Source organism: Gymnodraco acuticeps, unplaced genomic scaffold, assembly GCF_902827175.1.
Source record: "Gymnodraco acuticeps unplaced genomic scaffold, fGymAcu1.1, whole genome shotgun sequence".
Classification (NCBI taxonomy): Eukaryota; Metazoa; Chordata; class Actinopteri; order Perciformes; family Bathydraconidae; genus Gymnodraco; species Gymnodraco acuticeps.
The window spans coordinates 70,001-87,534 of NW_022991477.1; the positions used below are offsets into that span (position 1 = coordinate 70,001).

Consider the following 17,534-nt stretch of genomic DNA (forward strand, 5'->3'; position numbering starts at 1 on the left):
CAGACGGCAGCGGCCTACACTAGTTGGCTCTTTGATTTCACTTGTTAGATATATGGTCAAACTAGTTAGGCACTCTGCTTTACTAGTTGAATAAAACATTTCACTAGTCGCTCTTTTTCAGCAACTAGTGGCACTTTTGTCCGACTAGTTACCACGTATGCCTTACTAGTGACGCCAGGAGCAGCACTAGTAACGCCAAAGTCCCAACGTGTAAGCTTTTTGATGAACTAGTGGCCCTCTGACCGTACTAGTGACCCTAAAAGTCTTACAAGTTAACTAGTGCGCTGCAAAAGCTCTGACATGTTAACTAGTCACACAAAAGAAGCACAACTAGTTAACATGTCAGAGATTTTGCAGCGCACTAGTTAACTAGTCGCACCCAGAATCACTCACTAGTTAACTAGTAAAGGCAAAATGTTCACTAGTTGATGCCTCTTTTGACCTTACTAGTTAACTAGTGGGGCTCAAAATGTCTACACGTTAACTAGTGAACCCGTTGCCTTTTACTAGTTAACTAGTGAGAGAAGTTTAAATTCCACTAGTGAACTAGTGAGGCTTAAAATGTTCACTAGTAGCACTAGTGGATCCCAAATGTGCACTAGTCACACTAGTTGCACAGAATGCTAATGAGGAGGAGGGGAAAGAACGCATCGAGGTCTCCTATTGGCCCTAAGATATAGAGCGCCACCCAGCCCAAATAGTTTATTTAAGAGCTTAAATACACTGTTTTAAAATATGACCATATTTACAAAAATATAAAACAAAAGTATTTTGTTATTATGATCATATGACTGTAGGCTATATCAAATTAGGTAAGAACATTGAAGACTTTCTTAAAATTAGAAAGTTGCCTTAGGACTGCAGAGTCTGCAGTCCTAAGGCCTAAGGATCTATATTCGTGTCTGCAGTGCAGACACGAATATAGATCCTCTTTAAAACATTTTATTAAGCTGCAATTTGAAAGGTGCTTGGATTAGAATGGCATTGTGATAACAGAGGGACATTATTGATGGATTGAAAGAGGAAGTAACGCTCTTCGGATCACAGATTTGAGAGATCGCCGTGACTTCCGTAAATATTAGTCTTGGCAAATATGGAGAGGTTGTTTATCTTCATACGGATCTATCGTTACCCTGATTTTAAGATCTGTCCAGTGTTTCTGCTTTATTCATTTCATGAGCACCGCTGATAAAATGTCCCACGATCACTTCCTCTACTTTTGTGTCTCGAGTGCCGGTGTTCTCTCACACACACAAGCATACGCACACTCGCACCAACAAAAACAAAAACACACACACAAAGCGGAACAAAGCAAAAGCAGAAACATGTATATTTCTAGGCAAAACACACACTGACTGACTTCCCACGGACAATATGTTAACAGTAGGCATAAATACCCGACTGATGCACCTCACGTCTTCAAGACGTTGCTAAAAACACCGCAGAAGAACACCCCCTCAGGCTCTCCCTCACAGAGCTCAACTGACCAATCAGAATATGGGTCCCGCCTGCTTCATTTGCATATATAGGCTCACTAGTGAACGTGTATGGCCTTCACGTTCACTAGTGAGCCATATGAACTGCAACTAGTTAACTAGTGGATGCATATCGGTCTCCTATTGGCTCTTAAGATAGACCTCGCCCATCAATCTTCACAGAAGTTCAAACACAAACATGGGAACCGTAATATGTGATTTTCACAGAGCATGTGCCCCTTAAGCCCCGCCCCGAGCTCCCACTCTCGGCTCAGTAGAATGAATGGAGACAGAAAATAAATCTTAGATTCGGCTTTTAGTGCATTTTACAACTTTAAGGACTTAATGATTATAATAAGGGCTATCAAATAGTTCATACTGAAATACTGAATGAACTTTACTTTTGAAATGATTTCTCACAAAAACCTTTCTAAATTATAGTAAATTATTAAAAAAGTTTTAGTCAATACGTTTTTCTGCCTAAAATAGTTGAAATTGAACGTAAACTATATGAAACACCAGATGCATGACAATTAACCCATTTGTGCCCGCTATTTAAATTGACTTTGGTTAGTTAATAAAACATATTGATATTATATATATATATATATATATATATATATATATATATATAGCATATAATTGATGCAGTCTTTCTGAACACTTTTTGAAAAAAATACTGCAAATGAAGAATATTTAAAATGTTCTGCACAGATAGTGCCCTAACTTACAGCAGTTGAAAAGATTTGTGGCTCTCTAGATAAATGGCGTTGTATGGTTGCTTGTATTATCCTCAGATAGTGGTTTGTTTAAATAACTAGTGACATTTTAATAAATATTGCAAAAAAGGGCTCCAAAAAAGGCATATATATATATATATATATATATATATAACCTGGCCGGCTTAGCCAGTGTGTATTTCTTCAAGCACCACAAGATTCATAGTTTATAAAGTACAATTCTGGGCCATTGATTGTGTCATTTCTTCAAACACATACAGTAAAAATGCCTGTTTTTGAAGCCTTAAAATGGTGCAGGAAAAGGACTTTACATTGGGTTATACTTAAAGACAGAACTATTCAGTTAAGACAAGAGAAAAAAGGAAATAAAATTGTTATAATGGGTGATTTAACATTAATGACAGACATAATATGAAGTCCCTGGCACTCAGACTCTAGAGGGGTCATGTTGTGATCATGGGGCATCACCCTTACAGCATCAGGGACAATATCATATGGAGTCAGACACTGGCAGGGTGCTGGAGGCATTGACTGGGACTGATGGAAGGATGAGGCTGATGAGACTGAAGAATCTGCGAGGAATGAACTAGCGGCTGAGAAATAATCATATATTAAAAGATAGCAGCTTCATAAGAAGCCAACAAGAGTGACAGAGTGTGTCACTTTTCTGAAGGATAGACCAGCTAGCCAGACTCTAAAGACTTTCCAAGGTGTACAATTCTGCTGCCGGAGTACTGACTGGAAATATTGCTGATATCATGTCCACCATATCCTCTTAAAGTACTCTGTCCAACAATATCAGTCTCATGAAGAAAGGTTTTTTAACGCGTATTCAAAATAGCAGAGAAACATGCATTCTTGTTCTCAGGAGGGGACATTGACAGAGGAGTACTGGAAAAGTACACAGTAAGTACTTCATAGTACTTGTGGGGGTAGTTTGAGTAGTACTGAGTCCAACAGGATCAATCTCACGAAGAACTAATGGCAACAAAAAATAATTCCCTCATCAAACTTAGCAGAAGTGGCTTGATGTTGTTCTCAGCAGGGACTTTGACAGAGGATTTCTCAAAAAATACACAGTAAAAGTACTTCCATGTATTATAAGTAGTAGGCTCACTAATACAAAGTCAAACAGTATCAATTTCATTAAGAACTAATGGTAAAATATAATTATATTTGTATCATTCATCAAAGACAGCAGAAAACATGCATTACTGTATGTAGCCTACTATGGAAGGGACTCTGACAGAGGATTACTCACAAAGAACACAGCAAAAGTACTTTTTTATTTCTGGTAGAAGTCAAACTAGAACCGAGTCCAACGGTGTCAGTTTTCTTAAGAACTTGTGGTAAAACATATTTGTATCACTCGTCAAATATAGCAGGAATGAAGAGCAGCTGATTTGGAGTTGACCGCAGTGCAGAATCACTGTATAGTTTAAATCTCCTAACAATGTTGTCCATTTTAGACAGAGGCTTATTATATTTACAGCCCTTAGTTACATCCATTTTCTGGGCTCAATATGTGTCTTGGCCGTTTTCGTTGTGATCGCTAAATTCACCTTGTTTCCCTTTGTTTATAATATTATCACCGCTTTTGTTTTGAAATCACTTCCGTGAGTTTCCCCCCTCGCTCCAATGACCATTAGACCATTTAGTAAGGTAAGAAGCAAAAAGGCCTCTCAAACGCTCTTCCGTTTACGTGTTTAATAAAGAAAAACAATTGGACGGTAGATACACGGATTATCATGGCTCAAGATCCTGTTCTTGTTTAAGATTATTCTAATGTGTGTATTTAACATCCATATCACTCTTCAAAACTGAAACAACTAAAACATTTTTTTTAAAGCATTGCAGGCCTAAAGCTCCACGTCAGTGACCTATATTTTAATTTCTTCCATCAAACTTTAAAAATGGCAAACAGCATGTTTTTAAAGATGTAATCTTTTAAGAAACAAAATATCAACTTTGAACAGAAGGGTTTAAACACACGTTTTTAATGCAAATAAACTTCAACTTATATATATATATATATGATATACATCATCATCATATATATATATATATATGATATACATCATATATATACATACATATATATGCAAGTATTGCTAATGCAATTGTTTTTTAAGTTTTTGTACATAGTCTCAAATGTTTAAATTGTTTATGGAGGCATTACAATTTAAGACTGATAAATTAACACTGAAACTACTGTTTTTTTTGCATTAAGTCATACTGGGATGTTTGCTGAAATTGATTGCATGTGGTACAGCCCTACTTAGAAAAAAAATCCACCAGCCGCCACTGCTTATAAGGCTCTTCACTCAGTTTGGACACTGACCAATCAAAATCTGGGTCCCGCCTGCTTCATTTGCCTATGGCTGACTAGTTAACGTGTTGGCCATATGAACGGCAACTAGTTAACTAGTGGATACATATTGCAGCTTACATGTTAACTAGTGAAGGCAAAATGTTCACTAGTGAACTAGTTGAAGCCTGTTTTGGTCTTCTAAGCTGACTAGTGAGGCTCAAAATGTGCACTAGTTAACTAGTGAGGTCCAAATTGTCCACTAGATGCACTAGTACAATTGTTTTTACCTTACTAGTTAACTAGTTACACACACTTTATCTCACTAGTTAACTAGTGAAGCCTTAGAGGAGTCACTAGTGAACTAGTGACACAGATGTTTTTCTTACTAGTTAACTAGTGGAGGGCATTTATTCTCACTAGTGAGGTTATATTATAAACATGTTAGACTTTGACCTGACATGTTACACATTTGTCTTACATGTAAGGCCTTTCCTTCGACTAGTTTGGCTTTTTTTGCACTAGTGAGCAACTGCATGCAACTAGTTAGCTATTGATTCAACATGTATGGCTTTTTCCAGAACTAGTGGATATTTAGAGCCCACTAGTTGTGCTTTTGTTCTCTCTAGTTCAACACAATGACTTACTAGTTGACGTGTACGTGCAACTAGTTAACTAGTGAATTGTTTAAAAGTCATACATGTTGACTAGTGCATTTGTTGACACATCACTAGTAAACTAGTTGTACGTACACGTCAACTAGTAAGTCATTGTGTTGAACTAGAGAGAACAAAAGCACAACTAGTGGGCTGAAAATATCCACTAGTTCTGGAAAAAGCCATACATGTTGAATCAATAGCTAACTAGTTGCATGCAGTTGCTCACTAGTGCAAAAAAAGCCAAACTAGTTGAAGGAAAGGCCTTACATGTAAGAAAAATGTGTAACATGTCAGGTCAAAGTCTAACATGTTTATGACAAAACCTCACTAGTGAGAATAAATGCCCTCCACTAGTTAACTAGTAAGAAAAACATCTGTGTCACTAGTTCACTAGTGACTCCTCTAAGGCTTCACTAGTTAACTAGTGAGATAAAGTGTGTGTAACTAGTTAACTAGTAAGGTAAAAACAATTGTACTAGTGCATCTAGTGGACAATTTGGACCTCACTAGTTAACTAGTGCACATTTTGAGCCTCACTAGTCAGCTTAGAAGACCAAAACAGGCTTCAACTAGTTCACTAGTGAACATTTTGCCTTCACTAGTTAACGTGTAAGCTGCAATATGTATCCACTAGTTAACTAGTTGCCGTTCATATGGCCAACACGTTAACTAGTCAGCCATAGGCAAATGAAGCAGGCGGGACCCAGATTCTGATTGGTCAGTTCAGCTCTGTGAGGGAGAGCCTGAGGGGGCGTTCTTCTGCGATGTTTTTAGCAACGTCTTGAAGACGTGAGGTGCATCAGTCGGGTATTTAGTGCCTACTGTTAACATATTGTCCGTGGGAAGTCAGTCAGTGTGTGTTTTACCTAGAAATATACATGTTTCTGCTTCTGCTTTGTTCCGCTTTGTGTGTGTGTTTTTGTTGGTGCGAATGTGCGCACGCTTGTGTGTGAGAACACCGGCACTCGAGACACAAAAGTAGAGGAAGTGATCGTGGGACATTTTATCAGCGGTGCTCATGAAATGAATAAAGCTGAAACACTGGACAGATCTTAAAATCAGGGTAACGATAGATCCGTATGAAGATAAACAACCTCTCCATATTTGCCAAGACTAATATTTACGGAAGTCACGGCGATCTCTCAAATCTGTGATCCGAAGAGGGTTACTTCCTCTTTCTATCCATCACTAATGTCACTCTGTTATCACAATGCCATTCTAATCCAAGCACCTTTCAAATTGCAGTTTAATAAAATGTGTTAAAGAGGATCTATATTCCTGCCTGCAGTCCTAAGGCAACTTTCTAATTTTAAGAAAGTCTTCAATGTTCTTACCTAATTTGATATACAGTCATATGATCATAATAACACAAATACTTTTGTTTTATATTTTTGTAAATATGGTCATATTTTAAAACAGTGTATTTAAGCTCTTAAATAAACTATTTGGGCTGGGTGGCGCTCTATATCTTAGGGCCAATAGGAGACCTCGATGCGTTCTTTCCCCTCCTCCTCATTAGCATTCTGTGCAACTAGTGTGACTAGTGCACATTTGGGATCCACTAGTGCTACTAGTGAACATTTTAAGCCTCACTAGTTCACTAGTGGAATTTAAAACTTCTCTCACTAGTTAACTAGTAAAAGGCAAAGGGTTCACTAGTTAACATGTAGACATTTTGAGCCCCACTAGTTAACTAGTAAGGTCAAAAGAGGCGTCAACTAGTTAACTAGTGAACATTTTGCCTTTACTAGTTAACTAGTGAGTGATTCTGGGTGCGACTAGTTAACTAGTGCGCTGCAAAATCTCTGACATGTTAACTAGTTGTGCTTCTTTTGTGTGACTAGTTAACATGTCAGAGCTTTTGCAGCGCACTAGTTAACTTGTAAGACTTTTAGGGTCACTAGTACGGTCAGAGGGCCACTAGTTCATCAAAAAGCTTACACGTTGGGACTTTGCCGTTACTAGTGCTGCTCCTGGCGTCACTAGTAAGGCATACGTGGTAACTAGTCGGACAAAAGTGCCACTAGTTGCTGAAAAAGAGCGACTAGTGAAATGTTTTATTCAACTAGTAAAGCAGAGTGCCTAACTAGTTTGACCATATATCTAACAAGTGAAATCAAAGAGCCAACTAGTGTAGGCCGCTGCCGTCTGATATCAAGGAAATTGACTAAATACTCAAATGGCTTGCCATAGGATGTAGTGTTCCGCGGCATCCGCCGCTGAGAAAATGTGGAGCAGGGCTGTAAAGCAGGGGGGCCAATGGCCCCTTGGCCCCCCTGCTTCCGGCGCCACTGGTCTATGGTGTTTTAATGCTGAAGCATTACGGTCCTTGTTATTGTTAGGCAGCGTGCGTTGAAGCTTGCCGGCGGGCGTGTCTGAAACTCGACCAACAACCAATCACAAGAATCCCCCGACACATAAGCACGCGGTTTGATTGGCTAGAGCTTGTACTGGCATATGATTTGATTGCTTCAAAAGTTGAACTTTGCTCAACTTTTGAAGCGAGCAACGCGAAAAAGCAACAGAACCACAATGCAGTTCGGCAAAGCGTGACGTCACCCCATTCAAAGTGAATAGGCAGAAGGGTTGAAGCTTCAACGCACGCGGCCGTGTGGACGGGCCGTTAAAGGTCCCATGTCGTGCTTCTCTGGTTCTGACCCGTCCCCTTGTGTTCTGTAGCTTCTGCATGTGACCGGTCTGCAGAGTCTCAAACCCTCAAAGTGCCCCCTGTAGGGAGTAACACTAACACAGAGAAGACCTGTCTGTCCCAGAACACCTCGTTGGAGATCTCTCTTTTCTCCCTGGGTACAGTGACGTAACGGCTCCGGATTGGTCCATCAGTGGACTCTTCCTGCATTAAAGGATCTGAACACTTCTTTAGCTCCTTAACAAGTCTACCCATGAGCAGGAGAGGAGTTTCTCTCTCCATCAGAAACAGAGCAGCTGCTTCAGTAAACCTGATTATACTCCATAGGCTCTGGTTCCATCTTCCAACCTGAGTGAGGACAATCTGGAGAGCGCCATGAAGGTGTGTGTGTGCAGCCTGTAGTATTCATGTGTGTGTGTAGCCTGTATGTGTGTGTGTGTGTAGCCTGTATTAGTCGTGTGTGTGTGTGTGTGTGTAGCCTGTAGTATTCGAGTGTGTGTGTAGCCTGTATTAGTCGTGTGTGTGTGTGTGTGTAGCCTGTAGTACTTGAGTGTGTGTGTAGCCTGTATTAGTCATGTGTGTGTGTAGCCTGTAGTACTCGAGTGTGAGTAGCCTGTATTAGTCGTGTGTGTGTGTGTAGCCTGTAGTAAGTGTGTGTGTGGCCTGTAGCCTGTGTGTGTGTCTGTGTGTGTAGCCTGTGTGTGTGTGTGTGTAGCCTGTAGCATGTAGTGTGTGTGTGTGTGTGTGTGTGTGTCTCATACATGTGGTGCTGTGGTTGCAGCAGGAGCCTCAGGTCAGCGAGGAGGATCCAGGAGAGACTCTGAAACGAGCGCTCAGAGCTCAGAGACAGAGACGCAGGAGAAAGGTACGCCTTCCTCTCTCCTCTATTAACCGCTTCATAGCACCCACTGCACTCTGTGTTCACACATTGTTTCCGTGTCGTAGCTGCTTGAGCAGACCTCCCCCCGTGATGATGATGAAGATGAAGGCGTGGAGGAGATCCCGAGCGTTCAGCCCCACAGTGAAGACGAGGGATCTGCTGACAGAGCGTCTGACTCTGTGGTCTCATGGAGACCTCCGACTGGCTCTCAGAGAAGTTGGTGTCCTCTTATCTGTAAACAACCTCCATGTTCCTCTGCTGGGTGTTAGGAAGCATCCTCTTGCAGTCATCCTCTGCTTCACTGAAACAGATCCAGGGTCTGCCAGAGAGTCCAGGCAGATGGACCCAGGCGTGGATCTGGATCTAGAGTTGTTGGGCGACTGTGGCTGCGAGGGAGTGCGGTCGTCTTTCAACCAGAAGGTTGTGGGTTCGATCCCAGCCCGTGCAGCCAACATGTCAATGTATCCTTGGGCAAGATACTTAACCCTGAGTTGCTCCCGATGGTGTGAATGTTAGGTCCTAGAGTCAGGTGCACTGCTCTGTGTGAATGGGTGAATGACATGTAGTCTGTAAAGCGCTTTGAGGGGTCTTAAAGACTGGATAAAGCGCTATATAAGTACAGTCCATTTACCATTTATAACTAATGCAGTGATGTGTCTGTAAACCAGATGTGTACTGAGCTCAGTGACCCATTGAAGCTTTTATAATAAAGCATCATATAGAGGTCGTTGCCCTTAAACACAGAGAGGTCCATTTGGAGTTCACCTCTGAACCACGAGGCAGCTCCATCGACTACCTGCACTACAGAAAGAGTGCAGGACTTCAGGGTCTTTACGTACAGACCACTCTCCTTTAACAAAATGACTCAAACATCTGAGCCATGGCAACGCAGGGAAACGTGCCAACAGTGTGAACGAGGTCAGCAGCAATGCTAACGGAGTGATACGTATGTTCTTGTGTCCAGGTGTCTCCTCCAGAGGGCAGCAGACTGCAGGCTCTCAGCTGCTGGAGAGCTCTGTGACGCGGCGCCTGCAGGAGAAGCTCAGAGCAGCCAGGGTACATGCACACAACATGCTAACACAACATGCTAACACAACATGCTAACACAACATGCTAACACAACATGCTAACACAACATGCTAACACAACATTCTAACACAACATGCTAACACAACATTCTAACACAACATGCTAACACAACATGCTAACCAACAAAATACAAACTTGAAGAAAACAGAATCATAAAGTACATCAGGTTTCATCCGCCAAAACATGTCAAGTGCTACTAGTGCTGCGTACCGGTACGCCGAACCGGTACTGGACTTGTAAAAAGTTTCGGTTCAAGTCCGGTTAAAACCGAAACGTCGGTAACCGGTACTTGGACTCGCAAAAAAAACTAGCACTTACGTATATTCTGGTGTCTGTGGTTATTTAAACATTCCCTGATAAACGTTATTCAGCCTCAATAAATGAGTGCTAATCCCAGTGTGCTCAGTGTACAACATCACATGTCAATTCACCTTCGATTCACGGTTTGAAAACGTAGCATTTCGCCACATGCTAATGCTAACCGGAAGTGAATAATTTTCAGAATACAATTATTAAGTTAATAGTGTGAACTTCCGTTTTTTTCAGAATAAAACTGATTTAAATTAAATAGTGTATTTAATTCAAAATTACGCCATATCAACATTGATTTTAATTTCTAACAGTATGTATGTACATCACTATGTATGTAGTACTGTATAATGTACACATGTAGAGTTGTAGAAAAGACATGGTGTACAGACAGTACAGTACAGTCACTACAGTGTGTACTGTACAGTAGGTGTGTAACAGTGTAATGCGTATAGTCTACTCTACACTTTAGGCTCAGTCAGCTCAGGGACTGTTTGGTTACTTTAGTTTGCTAAATGAAAGACATGTTTGAACTGTGTAGTAGTTCACTGTAGTTGCTGTCATAAGTCATTTGTAGACTAAGTGGCAAAAAGTGTTTTTTTTACATTTGTACTTTGTAGATAAATGTAGACACAAGTTGGAAGGGAGCGCAATAAACCTGACGAGTTTGAATTGAGTTGATTATGAGTTTATTTTCAATTGATAATTAGCTCACAATAAGTTCACTTTAGTTACTCACACAACTTGACACAAGCCATGGGTTCAGGTCTGGACTTATAAGTCCGGACCTGAACCTGAACCTCTGGACTTGAGTCCGGACCTGAACCTGAATGTGAGTCCAGGTACGCAGCACTAAGTGCTACTCAACTGGCTTTAGATAAGCCAGTCCTTTATTAGCATGCTAACACAACATGCTAACACAACATTTATCTCTCACCAATACGCTGCATTTTGTACAGGCTTTTGATCAGGATCTGAAATGTTTGATATGTAGAAGAGACATGAAGAAGAGGGGACACATGTTGATGTAGAAGAGACATGAAGAAGAGGGGACACATGTTGATGTAGAAGAGACATGAAGAAGAGGGGACACGTGTTGATGTAGAAGAGACATGAAGAAGAGGGGACACGTGTTGATGTAGAAGAGACATGAAGAAGAGGGGACACGTGTTGATGTAGAAGAGACATGAAGAAGAGGGGACACGTGTTGATGTAGAAGAGACATGAAGAAGAGGGGACACGTGTTGATGTAGAAGAGACATGAAGAAGAGGGGACACGTGTTGATGTAGAAGAGACATGAAGAAGAGGGGACACGTGTTGATGTAGAAGAGACATGAAGAAGAGGGGACACGTGTTGATGTAGAAGAGACATGGAGAAGAGGGGACACGTGTTGATGTAGAAGAGACACGAAGAAGAGGGGACACGTGTTGATGTAGAAGAGACACGAAGAAGAGGGGACACGTGTTGATGTAGAAGAGACACGAAGAAGAGGGGACACGTGTTGATGTAGAGAGACACGAAGAAGAGGGGACACGTGTTGATGTAGAAGAGACACGAAGAAGAGGGGACACGTGTTGATGTAGAAGAGACACGAAGAAGAGGGGACACGTGTTGATGTAGAAGAGACACGAAGAAGAGGGGACACGTGTTGATGTAGAAGAGACACGAAGAAGAGGGGACACGTGTTGATGTAGAAGAGACACGAAGAAGAGGGGACACGTGTTGATGTAGAAGAGACACGAAGAAGAGGGGACACGTGTTGATGTAGAAGAGACACGAAGAAGAGGGGACACGTGTTGATGTAGAAGAGACACGAAGAAGAGGGGGACACGTGTTGATGTAGAAGAGACACGAAGAAGAGGGACACGTGTTGATGTAGAAGAGACACGAAGAAGAGGGGACACGTGTTGATGTAGAAGAGACACGAAGAAGAGGGGGACACGTGTTGATGTAGAAGAGACACGAAGAAGAGGGACACGTGTTGATGGAGAAGAGACACGAAGAAGAGGGGACACGTGTTGATGTAGAAGAGGGGACACGTGTTGATGTAGAAGAGACACGAAGAAGAGGGGACACGTGTTGATGTAGAAGAGACACGAAGAAGAGGGGACACATGTTGATGTAGAAGAGACACGAAGAAGAGGGGACACATGTTGATGTAGAAGAGACACGAAGAAGAGGGGACACATGTTGATGTAGAAGAGACACGAAGAAGAGGGGACACATGTTGATGTAGAAGAGACACGAAGAAGAGGGGACACATGTTGATGTAGAAGAGACACGAAGAAGAGGGGACACATGTTGATGTAGAAGAGACACGAAGAAGAGGGGACACATGTTGATGTAGAAGAGACACGAAGAAGAGGGGACACATGTTGATGTAGAAGAGACACGAAGAAGAGGGGACACATGTTGATGTAGAAGAGACACGAAGAAGAGGGGACACATGTTGATGTAGAAGAGACACGAAGAAGAGGGGACACGTGTTGATGTAGAAGAGACACGAAGAAGAGGGGACACGTGTTGATGTAGAAGAGACACGAAGAAGAGGGGACACGTGTTGATGTAGAAGAGACACGAAGAAGAGGGGACACGTGTTGATGTAGAAGAGACACGAAGAAGAGGGGACACGTGTTGATGTAGAAGAGACACGAAGAAGAGGGGACACGTGTTGATGTAGAAGAGACACGAAGAAGAGGGGACACGTGTTGATGTAGAAGAGACACGAAGAAGAGGGGACACGTGTTGATGTAGAAGAGACACGAAGAAGAGGGGACACGTGTTGATGTAGAAGAGACCGAGAAGAGGGGACACGTTTGATGTAGAAGAGACACGAAGAAGAGGGGACACGTGTTGATGTAGAAGAGACACGAAGAAGAGGGGACACGTGTTGATGTAGAAGAGACACGAAGAAGAGGGGACACGTGTTGATGTCGAAGAAACACGAAGAAGAGGGGACACGTGTTGATGTCGAAGAGACACGAAGAAGAGGGGACACGTGTTGATGTAGAAGAGACACGAAGAAGAGGGGACACGTGTTGATGTAGAAGAGACACGAAGAAGAGGGGACACGTGTTGATGTAGAAGAGACACGAAGAAGAGGGGACACGTGTTGATGTAGAAGAGACATGAAGAAGAGGGGACACATGTTGATGTAGAAGAGACATGAGGAAGAGGGGACACATGTTGATGTAGAAGAGACATGAAGAAGAGGAGACACATGTTGAAGTAGAAGAGACATGAAGAAGAGGGGACACATGTTGATGTAGAAGAGACACGAAGAAGAGGGGACACATGTTGATGTAGAAGAGACACGAAGAAGAGGGGACACATGTTGATGTAGAAGAGACACGAAGAAGAGGGGACACATGTTGATGTAGAAGAGACATGAAGAAGAGGAGACACATGTTGAAGTAGAAGAGACATGAAGAAGAGGGGACACGTGTTGATGTAGAAGAGACATGAAGAAGAGGGGACACGTGTTGATGTAGAAGAGACATGAAGAAGAGGGGACACGTGTTGATGTAGAAGAGACACGAAGAAGAGGGGACACGTGTTGATGTAGAAGAGACACGAAGAAGAGGGGACACGTGTTGATGTAGAAGAGACACGAAGAAGAGGGGACACGTGTTGATGTAGAAGAGACACGAAGAAGAGGGGACACGTGTTGATGTAGAAGAGACATGAAGAAGAGGGGACACATGTTGATGTAGAAGAGACATGAAGAAGAGGGGACACATGTTGAAGTAGAAGAGACGTGAAGAAGAGGGGACACATGTTGATGTAGAAGACACATGAAGAAGAGGGGACACGTGTTGATGTAGAAGAGACATGAAGAAGAGGGGACACGTGTTGATGTAGAAGAGACATGAAGAAGAGGGGACACATGTTGATGTAGAAGAGACATGAAGAAGAGGGGACACATGTTGATGTAGAAGAGACATGAAGAAGAGGGGACACATGTTAAGAGACATGAAGAAGAGGGGACACATGTTGATGTAGAAGAGACATGGAGAAGAGGGGACACATGTTGATGTAGAAGAGACATGAAGAAGAGGGGACACATGTTGATGTAGAAGAGACATGAAGAAGAGGGGACACATGTTAATGTAGAGAGACATGAGGGACACATGTTGATGTAGAAGAGACATGAAGAAGAGGGGACACATGTTAAGAGACATGAAGAAGAGGGGACACATGTTGATGTAGAAGAGACATGAAGAAGAGGGGACACATGTTAAGAGACATGAAGAAGAGGGGACACATGTTGATGTAGAAGAGACATGAAGAAGAGGGGACACATGTTGATGTAGAAGAGACATGAAGAAGAGGGGACACATGTTGATGTAGAAGAGACATGAAGAAGAGGGGACAGATGTTGATGTAGAAGAGACATGAAGAAGAGGGGACACATGTTGATGTAGAAGAGACATGAAGAAGAGGGGACACATGTTGATGTAGAAGAGACATGAAGAAGAGAGGACACATGTTGATGTAGAAGAGACATGAAGAAGAGGATCTTGAATAACAGGTCCCTTTAATGTGTTCCAGTCCAGAGGGGAGAGCCTCCAGGAGAGCGAGGCCTCTGTGGAGCTCAGCCGCCTGCAGACCCTCAGAGACAGAGACACCAGGACCAGGTTCGACAGGGAGGTGAGGGGCAGAGGGGGGTCCTCACAGAGGGGGACATGATGAAGAGGGGACACATGTTGATTAGAGGGGGTAACTCTGCTTGTGTTCCAGGTGGATCCTGATGGATCTGAGAGACCCGACGACCCTCTGGCTCTCAGCTCCAGGGTGAAGTTCAGAGAAGCTTCCAGACGAGTAAGGCTGATGTGAACTCTTTAAAACAAGGTATCTGTGTTTGGGGGAAGCTGCTCTAAAAGATGAACTCTAGAAAACTCTACTCAGGAAGTCACAGCAGAGCTCAGCGGGGGAGGAGCCTAGTTCACTGAAGGTAGTGAGAAAGAAGAGTTAAAACAACAATCAAGTACATATGATAAGACATTTTAAGTTAAAGGTGGGGAAGGTAATTCACTTCAGAAGCACTTATATTTCATGGAATGCTCTCAACGTCCCGATAGCAATGAATATCTGAAGTGCTTTGAAGCCGTGGCGCTGTGAAAAGCTCGACCAATCATCTGAGCCGGCTAAAGTAACTGGATGGCCTACCTGCCTGTCAGCCTTCCATCTGGGCACAAACTGATCTCGTGCCCTCATTGGTCATGTGCGCGTTGGTGTGTTGGGGGAGGGGCTCTGTGAGGAAGGGGCAGATTGTTTCCGGTTGTGTATTTTCAGATTCTAGCCACTCGAGCCGGTTTCTCAAACTTACAAACCCCACCTTTAAGTTCTCCCTTGTTTACAGATTATGCTTTTTTTTAAAAACACTGGCCAGGAATCGTGTCTGTTTTCCTACTCGGCGTCTGACTCGTCGTACGACTTGAACAGTATTATTTTTTACAGTGGAATCAAAGATGACCGCAGAGAAGAAACGCTAAACTAAATCAAAGACTCCTTCTGTTTTACTCAATAGTTAGAAACACTAAATAATAACTTGTATTTCCATTCGTCCCAAAACTGCAAATCCTTTACGTTTTATTCCCGAACTCCTGCCTCCAGACAGAGACCGGACTACCCACCGCTGAGGAGGCGTACAACTTCTTCACGCTCACATTCGAGCCGGATCCACGAGACGGGAACAAGAACAAAGGAAAACCAAGAACATCTGAAGAGGAGGAGGAAGAGGAGCAGGAGGAGCAGGAGGAGCAGGAGGAAGAGGTGGGAGGTCCAGAGGGGAATGAAGACCAGGTTAGAAACAGCCGGATCACATTTTCTTTCTTTCAAAGCTCTTGGTAAATGATCTGAGGGGAACTTGTTGTTGTTTGTTTCTAAGTGTGACCTGTGATGTTATAAAGCGCTTTGAGCGGCACGTGCTGTATGAAAAGTGCGGTATAAATAAAGCTTTATTATTCTAATGAAGTCTGAATCGTGATTATCTCCACCTCGTGTTCTCCTCAGAATGAAGACGCTCCTCTGGTGAGAGATGGAGATTTATTCGTCATTGAACAATCCACTCAGGACTTCCTGGAGACGAAGAGAGCCGAGTATCTCCGCTACGGACAGCGAGTCGAGCAAGAGAGCAAGGTCCTCTTCACGCCCAGCTTCACCTCAGGTAACCTTTAGCGTGTAGAGCACCAAGCATGTGGAGGACGAGTCAGAGGTTTCTAACTCTCCCTCCATACATCAGGACATGCTGCCATAGAGAGATCTTCTGCTTGTTTTTAGTGATAAAGTGTGTATAAATGAGTGTGTGTAAGAGCTTCAGAATATGCAGAGGAATGAGTGTGTACAGTTTGTGAGAGAGGAGGAGAGGAAACGATAGTTACGTCTGTAACTATCGTTCTATGAGTCCCGGATGACCGCCAGAGGCGGTGCTTTAAGCACTGGATATGTCCATCGTGCGCAGGTCGAATGCCAATACCAACAAAGTCACCTGTGACCCACGTGACACCGGCTATATCAGCCGGTGTCGTCAGAGGATCTGTTCCCAGAATCTTCTCGCGAGCACACAAGAATTCTGAGTGACAGGAACTCTGGCGGTCATCCGGGACTCATAGAACCGTAGTTACAGCCGTAACTATCGTTCTATTTGGTCCCTACTGACCGCCAGAGGCGGTGCTTTAGCACTGGATGACTTATACCAACCATGTCATGAAGAAACCAAGCCCTTGCTCACTGCTGGAAAGCTCGGCAAAAGGACCACGCCCAAAGGATGGGGAGTGGCGACATTGACCCGATAGAACCTGGAGAATGTGCCAGAAGACGCCGCGGCGAAGATGGTCTCCAGAGGCACTTTGTTGGTATTGGTGCTCGACCTGCGCACGATGGACATATCCAGCCTCTGGCGGTCAGTAGGGACGAAATAGAACGGCCTTTAAAGATCCGGATGATAAAACTCCCACCTGTTGAACACTCTGCAGGTGGATGGGGCAAAATATTTAACACACAGATATCACCATGAAACTTCCCACCTTCATTTCTGACATTAACACAACTATCTTTTATATTACAAGTTTTCTGACAGGTAATGTTTAAATATGCAAATGAGGCATTATGTGATAATAACTGTTGTTGGAGTTTAGGAGAAATCTGCTGACAGAGTTGATGAAATAAACTCCTGGATTTCAGAAGTTCTTTGTCCGGGGGAAATTAATTTGGTTTCTTTACTAACCGTTAACTCTTCTGTGTATTTAAAGACACATGTTGTTTTAATTCAGCTAACAAACTGGCCTCCAGCTCCTCTCAGTGTGTAGAGCTGGGATTCATCACTAACACTTCAATATTGATCGTTGTGGCTTCCTTCCTTATTTTCCATCAAGCCACTAGACGCCTTAAAAACAGACTCGTTTCCTTTCCTTTATCTTTGTG

At 42.9% G+C, this 17,534-nt stretch overlaps 1 protein-coding gene across 5 annotated transcripts in view; it reads left to right on the forward strand.

Moving 5' to 3' along the window:
* The window catches only part of cc2d2a (coiled-coil and C2 domain containing 2A), a gene marked incomplete at its 3' end in the record, with an annotated part of 34,132 nt that overhangs the window by 1,245 nt on the left and 15,353 nt on the right, over window positions 1–17,534 (forward strand). For 2 of the 5 annotated variants that reach the window (XM_034196692.1, XM_034196696.1), the window contains 8 exon segments: window positions 8,157–8,210; window positions 8,611–8,694; window positions 8,775–8,925; window positions 9,674–9,765; window positions 14,661–14,759; window positions 14,850–14,930; window positions 15,726–15,914; window positions 16,125–16,278. In XM_034196692.1, coding sequence (XP_034052583.1) covers window positions 8,157–8,210; window positions 8,611–8,694; window positions 8,775–8,925; window positions 9,674–9,765; window positions 14,661–14,759; window positions 14,850–14,930; window positions 15,726–15,914; window positions 16,125–16,278 — 904 coding nt within the window. 5 annotated transcript variants of the gene reach the window in all.